Raw genomic sequence first — 15,152 nt, forward strand, 5'->3', positions numbered from 1 at the left:
TTCAAGGCTCTTGGCTGCAAATTCAAATTAATGCTTGTGATAAACTTTGTTGAACCATTGTTGGAGAAGTTTTAGGTTAGAAAAACAATCAGCTTTGATACCAACTGATACGGATCAGTAACGAACGAGTTGATTTGAATCATAAATCAACAAAAAGTTTCTTCTCTAGCTAAACTAGAAGGAGTTAATCCCACTATTTCACGAGCTAAACTTGTAGGACTTGTAAAATTTCCATTGTAGAAAGGATGAACCCTAACACAAGCTCTCAAAGAGAAAATATAATTTGATTGATAAAAAGTTGCTTCTTACAAAGAAAAAGATAAATTTATATCATCTCTAAACCTAATCGACAAATCACATAGGCCAAAATTACATAAATAATTAAAAGGGTAAAGTTAAAAGGGTAAACTGAGGTAAGGGTAAACGAGTGCTATGTTATTCTTGTATATAGGTGGTGGCATGAGTTATAAATAAGAGGTGGCAAAGTTGTAATAAGTAGAAAGATGGAGTACGTGGCAAGATTGATCTTGTCAGACTCTTTAAAAGTCACACCACATGTAAGCTTTTTAAGTCGAAATGTAGTTGTTGTTTTAGTACTCCACATGACCTGTGGGATTGGTCCTGAACTCTTTGATGTCATTTAGTAATCCACAGAGCGTGTGGGATTAGCCATACGATGTGTGAGATCTATTTTCATATATATGGCATTTCCTTTGCCTTGGTGTGTTGCTCTTTAGACCCAACTTCTTCCACCACTCGTCACCTCTCGTCTAGTCGACTGGATTCCCGCATGGAACAATTTTACCCCTAACATTTAAAATGATGCAATTTTATCTCTAATGTTGACAGTCGAAAACAATTTAACTCATAATGTTGGCAAGTTGGATCAAAATCAGACATCATTATAAAACGAAGATATTTTGTTTCTTGTTCTGCACCAGTTATCTATGGATTTTTTTTTTAAAAAAAATCACATTTTTTAGGAGTTAATAATAGAATTTGATATTAATATTTTAAAGTTCGATCAAATACTTGGATTTTTTTCTCAAACTCATACAAAATACATTATAAATTTTTATTTTATTTTTATATTTTCACATCTATTCATATGGTTGTAATCTGTTACTAATTATTGATAAAATTACATAAATATGAAGTGGAGATGATACAATTAATGAGTAAGAAAATAGTTTGATGAATTATTTCTCCAGTTAACCCAACTTATCAATGTTAGGGATAAATGTGCTATTTACAACAAAAGCTACGAATAAAATTACCCAAATTTAGACGTTAAGAGTAAAATTTTTCCTAATTCTTAACATCAGGTACTTTTGCACATTATGCCGTATCTATATATATGGTTTCAAATCTCCTTCTCTTAGAGACCAAAATCGTGGTTATTATTTTGGACTTTTCTTCCTTGGTAATTGGAAATTAACTTTTTGTTTAAGTGAAATACATGTGTTAATTATCATGTATGCCAAATAAAATAAAAACCATGCTGATAAGATCTACACATAGGTAAGCTAATATAAATCATATAGTTGTGCATATATATTTGTATAAAAATGTGTGTTCCACATGCATACACTAAATATATAAAAATGTGTGTTCCACATGCATATACTCTTGCATTGTTCAAGGTGCATATATATTTATTATGTACATTTTCGTACATAATAAATAATAAGTTGATATTTATTGAAGTAAGTGTGTATTGTAATTAACATTGAATATCATGAGATTAAGGTCTAACTCACTTCAAATGTATCTCACTTCAAATGTATAATGGTCTCATATGTTTAAAAAGACATATTAAAAAGCTTACTTTCACAGCTAAAGATGTTTGGTTTATTTTTTAGAAAGAACTTTTACGTGTTCTGCATTATCAGATTGATACCTTAAGTGAAATTTGCTTAACCGAATAGCTCACTCAGCTAATCTAATAACGTTTATATTGAAGGGTTACTGAAAATTCGTATCTCTTATGCAGTAAAACTAGATTTTCCTGAAAACTAATAACTTTTTTGAGTACTAGGTAATAATTCAAGTGCAAAAAGCTTTATACCCATGGAAAATAATATAAATAATAAAATACTATTAGTAAAATTTGGTTTTAAACTTTTGAGTTGAATGATTTAATCACAATTAAATCTCATCAGCAGGATTTCTTTATTTTTGTTATATTGTTATTCAAAATATATAGAAGCACCTCAATAGATAATTATCACACGTTGTCTTTCACTAACTTAAAGCAAGAAATAAAATAAAAAATACAGTTACCAAGAAAAAATAGTCAAAAAGAGAAACCGAGGATTTCTCCTATAAAAGGAGAAGATAATGAATTGCTAAAATTCATCTTGTTCTCTTCGCTCACTCTCTCGAACGTATATAATATTGCTTATGTGATATTGTAGATTTTCTCCTTCTCTCTTTATGTATGTACTAAGCTTATTTTTATCCAATTTTTGACTGTTGAAATTTTCAGCAGGTGAAGAAAAATTATATTGTGAAATTCGAGACGTTGAAGATGAAGCAGTGGTTTATGTTAGCAACATGGTTATGCTTCAGTTTCGCAATTGCTTCGTCTCAGAATTACCCAACGGTCAGATTCACAACCCATCTCTACACCACTGGAAGCTACCAAAATTTCATTACCTCTTTAAGAAACAATTTACGTAGTGTAACTGAAAGCCACGGAATACCAGTTCTTCGAAAACCATCCGAAGTAACCTCTCAGAATAAATTTCTTCTGGTGGAACTCATTAATTATGATTCCAAACACTCAATCACATTAGCATTATATGTTGTTGATGTGTATGTTATTGGGTATAAATCTGAAGGTAATTCATTCTTTCTAAAGGATGCTCCAGAAGGATCAGAAAAGCTCTTTTTTGATGGAACAGAGAAAGTTAGACTGCAATTGGATTCAACTTATGCTAAGTTAGGCGACAGATCGAAAATTCCGTTAGGAATTGGAGCTTTAGAGACGGCCATTGATACACTCCATAACTTCGATGGTAGAAATGTTAATGATGCATTTCGTCATAGTCTAGTTGATGTTGCTATTCAAATTCATCGAGGAATATATTAAGAATAATTTGGAATTTGGGTATACTCCAAAAGGGGATACTATTAGCTACGAAAACCAATGGAATTCTCTTTCGGAACAAATTCAGAAATCTGGTACAGATGGAAAATTTAAAACGAAAGTTAAAGTGCAAAATGAAGACTATTCAATCAAATATGTGTCTAGTGTTGCAGAGGTAAAACCAGATATTGCAATGTTGCTCTATAAAGGAACTGGAGAAACACTTGGTGAAGCAATTTCTGATGAAGAAGGGCTACATGTTCTTTGAAAATGTTTATGTTCTTCGTTGAAATAATTAAGTAGTCATTGAGAATAATTAATTGCTAGCAGATTGTCAATTTAATGCTACTGTTCATCAGCAATAAATAAAAGTATGAGCACTGTTTGTGCTTGGTTTTATTTGCTTTATGTTCATTATTAAAAGGGATAAGGTTTAAATTTGCCTCATTGTTTTTTAAAAAATGCATATTTACTAATAAACAATTTACAAACAACCTAAAAAAAACCAACAACAAACTTTGCTATATACAAGTTAATAAAAAAAATGTAAAAGTATCTACAATGTTTGGTATGTACCATAGTTACAAACAACTTAATAAAAAGCACTACGGACTTTAATTTATTAAGACATTTATCCAATATGAAAGTCAAATAACCAATCAACAACCTTTTAAAATTTTATGTTAAGTATTGCTAAAACTAAACATTATGGTCTTAAGATTTGTTTATAGGGTAAATTTGGATGTTAGCCCTTATTAAAAATTCTAATTCTATTTAGAGTAAATATATAATACTATCTGAGTACTACATCCTATTAATGCATTGATGTCAATTGTAAATATTTATTTCTTAATACCAATCTTATCTCATAAAATAATATGTATTTCTTATAATTGGTCAGATGTGTTATAATGGAAATTCCCTTCTCCTTAACCAATTAATGATTTGCTTGAAAAATATTTGTAGTCGTTTGAACTAGATTTAAGTGCAAAATGTCGAGGGTTATTTTGGTCCTTTTACCGAAGCACAAAGTTTATAATTACTACCATTTAACTGGGAGAAAATCTGTTGTCCCCATTTCGATGTTCCCTTTCATGTCCTCTCACAAAAAGTGGTCCCTTTTAATTAAAATAATATATTTTATGAGCAAGGGACTCACATGATTAAAATGGGCCACTTTTTGTGAGAGGGACATCTAATTTGATTGCCGACGTGCACACAAAGGATCGCTCCCGTCATAGATCAAGCATTTTTAGAAGACTTTCGCTGAATATTCTTGATATCAATTATGTTATGCCAACTATCATATCAATTACATTCCAACAACAAATATATAAGGCCTAATATATTATCAGCTTCCTGAATTTGTCCATAATAGTAGATTGGCTCCCTGAACTTTGCAAGTATATCACCAGCTCCCTAAACTTGTCCATAAAAATTTATTAGCTCCTTCAACTTTGCAAGTGTCTCACCAGCTCTCCAATTTGCTTATTCTGTAACAACTAAATACAAAAACCATAACACTTACTCGGGATAAGGTGTAAATATACCCCTAACGTTTTACGTTAGGAGTAATTTTATCCCTAACGGCTAAAATGGTGCAATTTACCCCTAACATTGGAAGCCAAAAGCAATTTTACCCATAACATTGAAAAATTGGGTTAACTTGAGAAATAATTCATCAATCTGTCTTCTCGGTCATTAATCTTGTCATCTACACTTCGCACGTACATCATTTTATCTGTAACAAATCACAAACATATATTGATCTATGAATAAAATAAAAAATAATATACTGTCTTTTGTACGAATTGGATAAAAAAATTCACAAAATTCACAAAATTTATAAATATCAATCTCCAATTCTATTATTAAATTATAAAAAACATGAATTTTTTTTATAACGAATCGATATGCAAAATAAGGAACAAAAATATTTGTGTTTTATAATAATTTCTGAAATTGACTCAAATTATCAACATTGGGGGTAAATTTGCTATTGGCTACTAACGTCAGGGGTAAAATTCCACCATTTTATATATTATGGGTGAAATTACTCCTTACCCAAAACATTAGGGGTATTTTTACACCTTAACCTTACTAAATCTCGATCCTCGTCATTTCGATCTCTCAATCCTGCAACACTAACTCTTATAATATGTTGAAAGGTATGGGAGGAGAAAAAATTACATCATGGATAGATGAAGATGTATTTTTAGAATTTAGGTTTAGTAAGTTTTTGTGTTTTGTTGTTACGGAATAAGCAAATTTAGGGAGCTGGTGATACATTTGCAAAGTTCAGGGAGCTAATAAATTTTTATGAACAAGTTTAGGGAGCTGATGATACAAAATAAGTAAATTTAGGGAGCTGGTGAGACACTTACAAAGTGAGGGGAGCCAATCTACTATTATGGACAAATCTAGGAGCTGATGATATATTAGGCCAATATATAAACCAAAATTGTCATGACATCAATATAATAGCTACGTAATGTACCAGATTTTGTACAAATAAGGTTATGTGACCTATATTAACTTACAGAATAGTTTAGATATATTGTCATCTGAACATAAATACTTTGACAAAATTTAATATATATTTTGTCATGTTATTTACGTTCGAATTACACTAAACAAAAACATATATGTCATAAATATTATCTCTACTTTTAGTATGTATAAGTAAATATATAGGGGAGGGTCAAGTGAGAACTCTCACTTAGAGTGGTGGAGGGATTCGAACCTGAGACTGGGGCATAGAAAGAGAGACACACGCACACCATCTACCGCTGGGCCACTTATTTAATTTGTTTATCATATAATTCCTTTATTTATATATTATTAAGTGGTTCTGATACTAAAAAAAAATCAAATACTATATTTGTTAAATAAAAATACACTTGCTTTAGTTTGTTCATTATACAATTTTTTTATTTATATATTATTAAGTGTTTTTTATGCTAAAAAAATCTAATACTATAATTTTTAAATAAAAATACGTTTAATTTAGTTTGTTCGTTATACAATTCTTATTTATATATTATTAAGTGCATCTGATGCTAAAAAATCTAATACTATATTTTTTAAATAAAAATATATTATATATTTTAATAAAATTTAATATTAATATTTTATTTATATAAGAAAATATATTTTTTAAAACATACGTTAGAACATATATTTTAACTTTTAAAACACGAACTATGAAGTTTAGAACATACGACATATTTTTTAGAACATACGTTATGTTTTTTAGAAAATGCGTTATGTTTTTTCGAACATGAGTTATAAATTATATTATAGAACAAATGCAAAAATGATCCAGATATCTACTGATTTTTTTAAAACATTATACTTAATTTTTAGAACACAAACTATAAACTTTGGAACATACGCTATGTTATTTAGAATATGAGTTATAAATTATATTATAGAACAAATGCAAAAATGGTCCATATAATATTTTTTAAGCAAAAATATATTATATATTTTAATAAAATTTCATGTTAATATTTTATTTATATAAGAAAATATATTTTTTTAAACATACGTTAGAACATATATTTTAACTTTTAAAACATGAACTATGAAGTTTAGAACATACGACATATTTTTTAGAAAATACGTTATATTTTTTAGAACATGCGTTATGTTTTTTCGAACATGAGTTATAAATTATATTATAGAAGAAATACATAAATGATTCAGATATCTACTGATTTTTTTAGAACATTATACTTAATTTTTAGAACACAAACTATAAACTTTAGAACACTCAAAACTACGTCGTTTTGAGTATAGAAATCAATAAAAACCAAAAACCACTAAATGGTGCTAGTGGGGGGGTCGAACTTGGCATTCTTCATCTACACTCCACCATACTAACCACTGAGACAATTATTTTTCTTGTGCATTATATCACGCGCTGAATAATATACCATGTGCTAGTAGCTTCTATTGTTTAATATTTGACGCATTCACTTATTAATATCGATTAAATATGCATAATTGTCTAAAAAAATATGCATAATAATGAATTATTAATATAAAAAAAAAGAAATGTGCATAATAATGAATTATTAATAAAAAAAAAAAGAAATGTGCATAATAATGAATTATTAATAGAAAAAAATCCAACAACATGCTCCAATTTCTTATTTATTTAATTCCTTTATATTTTTATAATTTATGTTATATAAAAAAATATATTTTTTAAAACATATGTTAGAACATATATTTTAACTTTTAAAACACGAACTATGAAGTTTAGAACGTACGACATATTTTTTAGAACATACGTTATGTTTTTTAGAACATGTGTTATGTTTTTTCGAACATGAGTTATAAATTAGAACAAATGAAAAAACGATCCAGATATCTACTGATATTTTTAGAATATTATACTTAACTTTTGGAACACAAACTATATATTTTTTAAAACATACGTTAGAACATATATTTTAACTTTTAAAACACGAACTATGAAGTTTAGAACGTACGACATATTTTTTAGAACATACGTTATATTTTTTATAACATGTGTTATGCTTTTTCGAACATGAGTTACAAATTATATTATAGAACAAATGAAAAAACGATCCAGATATCTACTGATTTGTTTAAAAAATTATACTTAATTTTTGAAACACAAACTATAAACTTTAGAACATACGTTATTTTTTTAGAACATGCGTTATGTTATTTAGAATGTGGTTTTTTTTTTTTTTGAACAAAAAAAAATGGTCCATATATTTACTATTTTGTTAAAACATTATCTTAATTTTTAGAACACAAATTATAAAGTTTAGAAAATATGTAACAATATTTAGAACATCGTTCTTAACATTTTAAAACATAAATTACAAAAATATAGAGGAATTAAATAAATAAGAAATTGGAGCATGTTCTTGGATTTTTTTTCTATTAATAATTCATTATTATGCACATTTAATCGATATTAATAAGTGCATGCATAAAATATTAAACAATAGAAGCTAAAAGGGCATTGGTATATTAAGAGCACGCAACATAATATACAAGAACAATTGGCTTAGTGGTAAGCAATGTGGAATGTAAATGGAGAGGCCATGGTTGGAACCCCACCTTGTTTGATTGAATTTGCATAAGATGATAGCTGTCGGACTTCTATTAGTACCTTTTTGCATGTCAGACTTCTATTGGAGCATCTACACCTTCTAATAGCAAGTCATTACATGTAAAGGTCTTTCTTTGCTACGACAACATCTAGCAGATACGACCGTTCTTCAGTTCTTTTCTAGACATGTGTCAGTATATCATTATTGGGACTGAAGATGGAAATTTAACCTAAAAGACAACATTTGACGGACTCTCATAGGGGTGCCCCATACGGGTCTCAAGCCCACTCTTGGAAGTAAATACATTCAGTAGATTACTATCATATATGTGCATATATATACGGATATGATTATAAGAGCATCCACAGTCCTCTTATCACTTTTTTCGTCTCACTTCACTAAAATACCATCTTTTTAAAAAAAAATCTAATACACTTAATCACATCTCCATTACACCCATTTTGCATCACTTTTCTATATAGACCACACTTGTCACAAAACTCTTACACACTTGAAATAAACTATTATTTCTATCCACCAAACGATTAATCTAATTATTTCATCATTCAATTTAAATAATTCAATTAATCTATAAATTAGTTAAAAAAATAAATATCAATTATATCTATAATTACTTTTCACTGAAATATTTAATAAAAAAAATATAATTAATCGTAAAAATAACATATATCACAAACGATATTTTTTATTGAAATAAAACACGAGAATACAAAACGAAAAAAAATACAAGATTCAAACTAACACAATTACGAGACAATTGCCAACGGATAAATATGCATAGAATATAAAAAATTATTTTGATATGGATATATATGTATATACTATTCTCTTAACTATTACTTTGTCGATTTAAAAAAAAATTCAGAACAGCAACACACATTACTTTTTCGTCCGCATCACAAATGTGATTCACCTTTTCTCTCTCTTCACATAACTCACTCAACTCCAATGCAGAAACTCACTTTTTTGCATCACTTTCTACAAGTGATACACTGCACTGCTGATGCTCTGATGATTTTGGACTTATGATGTGTGTGATTAAAGTGACTATTAAACATGTCTATAAAATATGTAAGATGTTTTGTTAGTTGAATTATTGATTTTTTCATTCTAACATGAGGAGATATGGACATGATGAAACTTTAAATGTTGTTTGAGATATCAGTTAGTGTAATCCTAGACTATGAATAATATAATTACCTATTCTAGGAGATATTCTAGCTGTACATAATAATAATAGCTAATTACAACGGTTATCAGATTTAAAAATTCAACCGTTTGATATAAGATGCCCTGATTGTTAAATATTGATATAAATGGAATCTTTAATTATCAATTTAATCTTTTAATTTAAATGGTTGCATTTTCTTTCAGACTAAGTGGTCAGGTTCAAATATTAACAATTTTATGAATGGGTTGAATTACAAACACAGATGGTGATTGATCTTTGTTGTAGCTCTGCAAACATGTGTAAATTAAATAATTTGCATGTTAATTACACCAAGTTTCCTATTAGTCTGATGAGGTCTTCTGTAATTTTTGGCCACTAATAAATAATAAATACTTATATAATGTCACTTCATTTTAATTAATGCAATATATGATTGGCATCTATCAAATTATTTCCCACCTGTCTTATATGAATAATTGAAAGACAAAAAATCTACTTTTAACATATCATATTTTGGATTTTTCCTAAAACAGAAATGCTTATGCTGAGGATAAATCATAGTCAATGGTTGGTTCAAATATTTTTCCCAATAATGCCACACAAACTTTATTGGAAAATGGAATTCGCCATCACTTTCATTTTTTTCACCTTCCCTTTATACAATTTCGAGATACTCATCAATCAATTACTTGTAATTAGTTGCTTAATTATGTATGTTCAAATCCTATATCTTTTTTGTGCACGTGCTTTAATTATACATTCTGCAATTATAGATATTTTAGACTATGTCGGAAAAACCACCTAGAAAATATTAAGTGGTATGCCACATGCAATAAAATATTATATCTCATTAAAAATTTATCTAATTTATTTAAAATAATTTCAGGGCAACAATTTACTAACTCTCTGCCTTTCATTTTCCTTTTTTCCCTAATTTCTATCAAAAGTCATCTCGGAGCCAACACATCTATACGTGGTTCTATCGCTGTTAGAGTAATCTTCTTTTCACATTGCTCATGCTTGAGGGTTGCCTTTCTTTTTTTTTTATTTAAATCTGTCAAAGATTAATATAAGATATATGATTGGACATTAACTATTTGTTCAAGCTTTTAGTTTAATCGGTTCCATGATATGGTATCAGAGCCTCTAGGATCAAACGGTTGAGGGTACGAGCCCTGACAACGTCATTAATTTGTGGAATTAAAAACACATGGCGGGATGGACATCTGTTGTGCACGTTGCACGCCCAATAGGCATTTGCGTCATAGATCTTATATTAATCTCTGACACACCCTTACACGCAAATGCCTTTTGGGCTTGCAGCGTGCATATCACAGACTCATATTATAAGGGATTGTTTCGTAATTTGTTGATTGGCAGTAACCAATAGTGTAATAGGGTGCCTAGATTGATAATTAATTGCTATATTTGTAAAGGAGGCATGTTTTTTTTATGATATCTATGGTTTTTGTTTCAAAAAAAAATATGGGCAATGGAGTCCATGCTAGATGAGAGAAAATATTTGTTCTGATTCTCCAGATGAGAAAAAAAAAGAAGAAGTAGGAGAAGGGCAAGACTTGATTTTAGGGTTAAATATTAATTTTAAAATAATGATTTTTTTTAATTAGTTATAGAGAGATGAGTTAAATGTTCTTAGTTTCTGGATACATTGGATGCATGAGGGATGCGAAGGAGATTGAATTTGGCTCTGCCATTGTTTTTAACGCATGTGTTACACATGTCATATTTTAATTAGTTAAGCATACCACATCACTGTTCCTACGTGGTATGCCTGGTATATACTAAAATTTCTCATGCAGTTGCTTGATTTAGATATATATTGTTTAGCATATTATTAAAAATAATAATTAGAGGAAAGCATAGTTATTAGAGTTGGACCCAACCGGTCGAATCAATCTGATTCACCAGAACCGATTACAATTACATTTTTTTGGATTAGGCGTGATTTAGTTTTTCCATCTTTAAAAATTGGATAGAACCGTTCGAACCAACCGAATTAATGATAAACCGAGTGATCCGGTTCCGATTGAAAGGTTTGTTCCAGTTATATTTCTCCTGTATTTATTTAAAAATAAAATGTTAAATTTTATACAAAGGTAAGATTTGAACTTTCAATTCTTTAGTTGTGAACCATAAATTTTCACTTGCACCTTAATGAGCTAGTGAGACTTATTGCACCATCTTTTTACTTATAATTATTAAATTTTAACAATTTAAAATGTATAGTTATGTTATAATTTAGATAATTTAAATATTATTTTGTATTAATTTTATTATTTTGTTTTATATTTGCATATGTATCATAAAAAAATATTTTATCTTTTTAATATAATAAGATTTGATTTATATTTAAACTTTAAATATATAATATTAAAATTTAAAAATCTAAATTATTTTATTATATTTATATATGTTAATAATATATTATAACAATAATAACTATTTTTCCTCTTCAATTATAGGTATAATTTTGTAAATTATTAAATTCTAATAAACTTTTAATTTTGTCATATTAAATTTATTAAAAAATTAGTATCTCAAAATACTGATGAGGACATCTCCACTACTATAGTCACCAAGGGAGCTAAAGAGAGAAAGGGGTAGAATTCATGTGGCATGCCGAGCCACATGCCACAAAAGAAGCCAACAAGAGTAAAGTCTAGAAGCACCCTGACACGTCGTGTCATATCTCACACGGCGTGCCACCCGACGTGCCAGGGAGCTCGACGTGTGATTGAATGGCGAAGAACGTGGAAGATCCAACACTTGGCTCGCACGCTGTGTGGACCATTTGGCACGGCGTGCGAATCCCTTTTAGTTGTCTTCTCCGCCACTAATTACAGATAGGTGGAAATTATAGAGATAGAGAAAATAGACAAATAGAAGGGTAAATTCCAGCAATTATCACTGAAATTTGGGATCAGTTTCAAAAAAGATCGTTGAATTTTATTTTGTTTCAATAAAGTCCTCTCCACCTTTTCAACACAAAAAAAATCATTAGAATAGTGACACAACAATAATGTTGCAATAACGGACTCTTATTTATGACATGCCACATAAAAAAACAATAAATTCTTACTTATTCAATTGTTTGAATTGTTTGTAACTATAACGTGACGCTAATGTATTTTATTTTATTTTATTACCACATAGCTGTCATGTTATACGTAAAAATAAGTTTTTTTTAATGTGATTATCACATCCCTATCTATAGATTTTTTCTATCTGAATTGGTTAGAATAAAACTGTCCAAAACCGAGTAGTTAAACAGAATTATTATTATTATTACTGAACATAAAACTAGAAAGGAAGCACACAAACTCTCAGAAAACATACAGAAAATGCTGAGACCTTATTTATTACTACAAATTACATCTCAACCATTGAACTAGAACTGAAGCATTTTTAGAGCAATGAGAGCCACTTTTCCACAACTTCTTCAGCAAGAATTTCCCCAGATCTTTCTTCTTCAACGGTTTTTCCAGATCCTTTGTAGTAAAGCAAGATTGAAATATCTGGTTTAACTTCCGCAACACTGGATATAATTTTGTTACTACCGTCAGCATTTTGCAATATCACTGGGGTTGTAAATTTTCCGCTGCTACCACATTGTTGGATTTGTTTAGAAAGAGCATCCCATGAGTTTTCGAGACTAATAGTGTCGCTTTTCGGCCTATACTCCCCTGATAAATCATTCTCTATCTTCTCTTGAATGTATTTGAATCTTGCAGCTTCTGCAACCATTTGTATAACAACAAGAAGACTGTTTTTAAAATCAGTGGTAACCGATACACCATTGAAGGTATAAAGTGTATCGATTGCTCTCTTTAATGGTCCAATTCCTAATCCAACTTTCGTTCTATCTCCCAAATTGACATAATTGGTACTCACTGATAGTTTTTTTTTGCTTGTTCCATCAAAGAGGAGATTTGTTGCATCAGAAGGAGCATCGCTTAAGAAGAAGGAATTACCGCCCGATTTAAAACCAATCACATATACATTAACAACAGTTATTGCTAATGTAACATTGAATTTGGATTCGTGATTTATCAGAGTTACCAGAAGATACTTATTATCTGTTGTGATTTCTGATGGCTTTCGCAGTATTGGGATATCATGGCTTTTAGAGCTACTGTCTAACTCTTTTCGTAAAGAGGACATTAAGCTTCGGTAGCTTCCATCACTTGCAAGATGGGTAGTAAATGTCACACTTGGGTACTTAATTGCTGCATACTGACATGACCCGATTGCAATGTTGCAGCTTAACCATGTTGCCAAAAGCATCAACATCTTCGTCATCTTTCCAACTTGCACCTGTTAGAAGTTCAAAATATCCAAACCCTGTAAACATGGAGTAATTTTAGCAACAACATTTAGCGACGGAAAGAGCTAACATCACGACAAGAAATGTCGTAATTAGCGACCGAATGTAGCATAACAATGGTATTCGGCGTAATTATGCTAAACCAGTCGCCAACTCTTTTCCTGAGTTAGCCACCGAATGATATTCCGTCGGTACTTATCTACCAAAACCAGTTGGAGTACATTGGTGCCACATTTCAGCAACTTAGTTATTAATCAGTAAGATGTGCAGAGTTTGACATAATAGAGTTGGGGGAATATATCATATGAAGTTATTTGAGCCATACTACAATACGATATGGATATTTTCAACAAATACTATATTAAATACTTATGGACTATTTGTTTCCAAATTATATAAAATTTGACTAAATTGATTTGATTTAACAACATGTTATTTTTTGGACTTTTTATAAATATAGATAGCTTATGAACCAAATTAAAAAAAATATGGGATCGTAGCCAAACAGAAGTTTTAAATAATAAGAAAATAATTATATGTACTACTGAGAAAATAAGAATCAGTTATGTATATATTATGCATATGAAGTAATAAATTAATTTACTTCCAAAATACAAAGATTATTAATTTTGAGAGAGAGATCTTTATTTACTTACAGAATAAGGAGGGAATAAGCAAGACACCAAAGTGATGGTTTTCAGCATTTCGATATCTTCTCCTTTTATAGAGGAAAATCTCTTGTTGATAAGATATTATTTTTTTTATTTTTTATTTTGTGTGGCTGTGTTTGTGTGGAAAACTATATCTATTGATGGGAAGAGTCAGGTTGGTTACTTACTAGGCTTAACGCATATTGTTTAAGTGGGTGTTTGTTTTAGCTTTTCGGATGAGCGTTTAGCATTTCACTTTAAACCGTAAGAAATATAGCATTTGGTTACGTTTTATATAACCGCATCGTTTAGCATTTTCTCTGCAAACTGCAGCGTTTTGGAGTTTTTCGTTTTTTGAACTTTTTGTAATTATTTGTTATTAACAAAATTATCCTTCTTATTTCGATAAAATATTTTTAAAACATGCCCATATTGGACATTTTAAATACTCACAACGATATTTTAATATAATTTTACAAAACACTAATAATTAAACAGCTAAGAATAAACAACTAACAACAACAGCAAGCAGCTTTCTGCAACTGCAAACAGCTAACAGCAACAGCTATTAGTTAACATCTGAACTAAACAGGTCCTAAATCTCATCCGACCGTCACCATTTTCTCAATGCCTGCAAGCCGAGTTATGTCAGAATAATTAAGGTAACTAATTAACCAGCCTATCCGAATTTGATACGGTTTGGTGTTGAATGAGTTGATTTTAATTTTAAATTAATAATGGGTTTTTCTCTACTTAGACTAGAAAGAGTTAATCCGGA

General features: G+C 29.5%; 1 protein-coding gene and 1 pseudogene across 2 annotated transcripts; one reads left to right on the forward strand and one right to left on the reverse strand.

Moving 5' to 3' along the window:
* The first annotated feature begins 2,480 nt into the window (after positions 1-2,480).
* LOC136222543 (ribosome-inactivating protein gelonin-like) lies at positions 2,481-3,359 on the forward strand (annotated as a pseudogene).
* Positions 3,360-12,660: 9,301 nt separating this feature from the next.
* LOC136224794 (ribosome-inactivating protein cucurmosin-like) lies at positions 12,661-14,487 on the reverse strand. Of its 2 annotated transcripts, none has more exons than XM_066013217.1 (2): positions 14,381-14,487; positions 12,661-13,741 (listed from the first exon to the last, which is right to left on the reverse strand). In XM_066013217.1, exon 2 carries the CDS (start codon positions 13,697-13,699, stop codon positions 12,806-12,808), a length of 894 nt encoding a protein of 297 aa, XP_065869289.1. In that variant the 5' UTR covers positions 13,700-13,741; positions 14,381-14,487; the 3' UTR covers positions 12,661-12,805. The 2 variants fall into 2 exon arrangements, with proteins under 2 accessions (XP_065869289.1, XP_065869288.1); XM_066013216.1 differs by having other exon boundaries at positions 12,661-13,714; positions 14,381-14,485.
* Between the last annotated feature and the right edge of the window lie 665 nt (positions 14,488-15,152).

The sequence above is a fragment of the Euphorbia lathyris genome, chromosome 3, assembly GCF_963576675.1.
Source record: "Euphorbia lathyris chromosome 3, ddEupLath1.1, whole genome shotgun sequence".
In the NCBI taxonomy this organism is placed as follows: domain Eukaryota; kingdom Viridiplantae; phylum Streptophyta; class Magnoliopsida; order Malpighiales; family Euphorbiaceae; genus Euphorbia; species Euphorbia lathyris.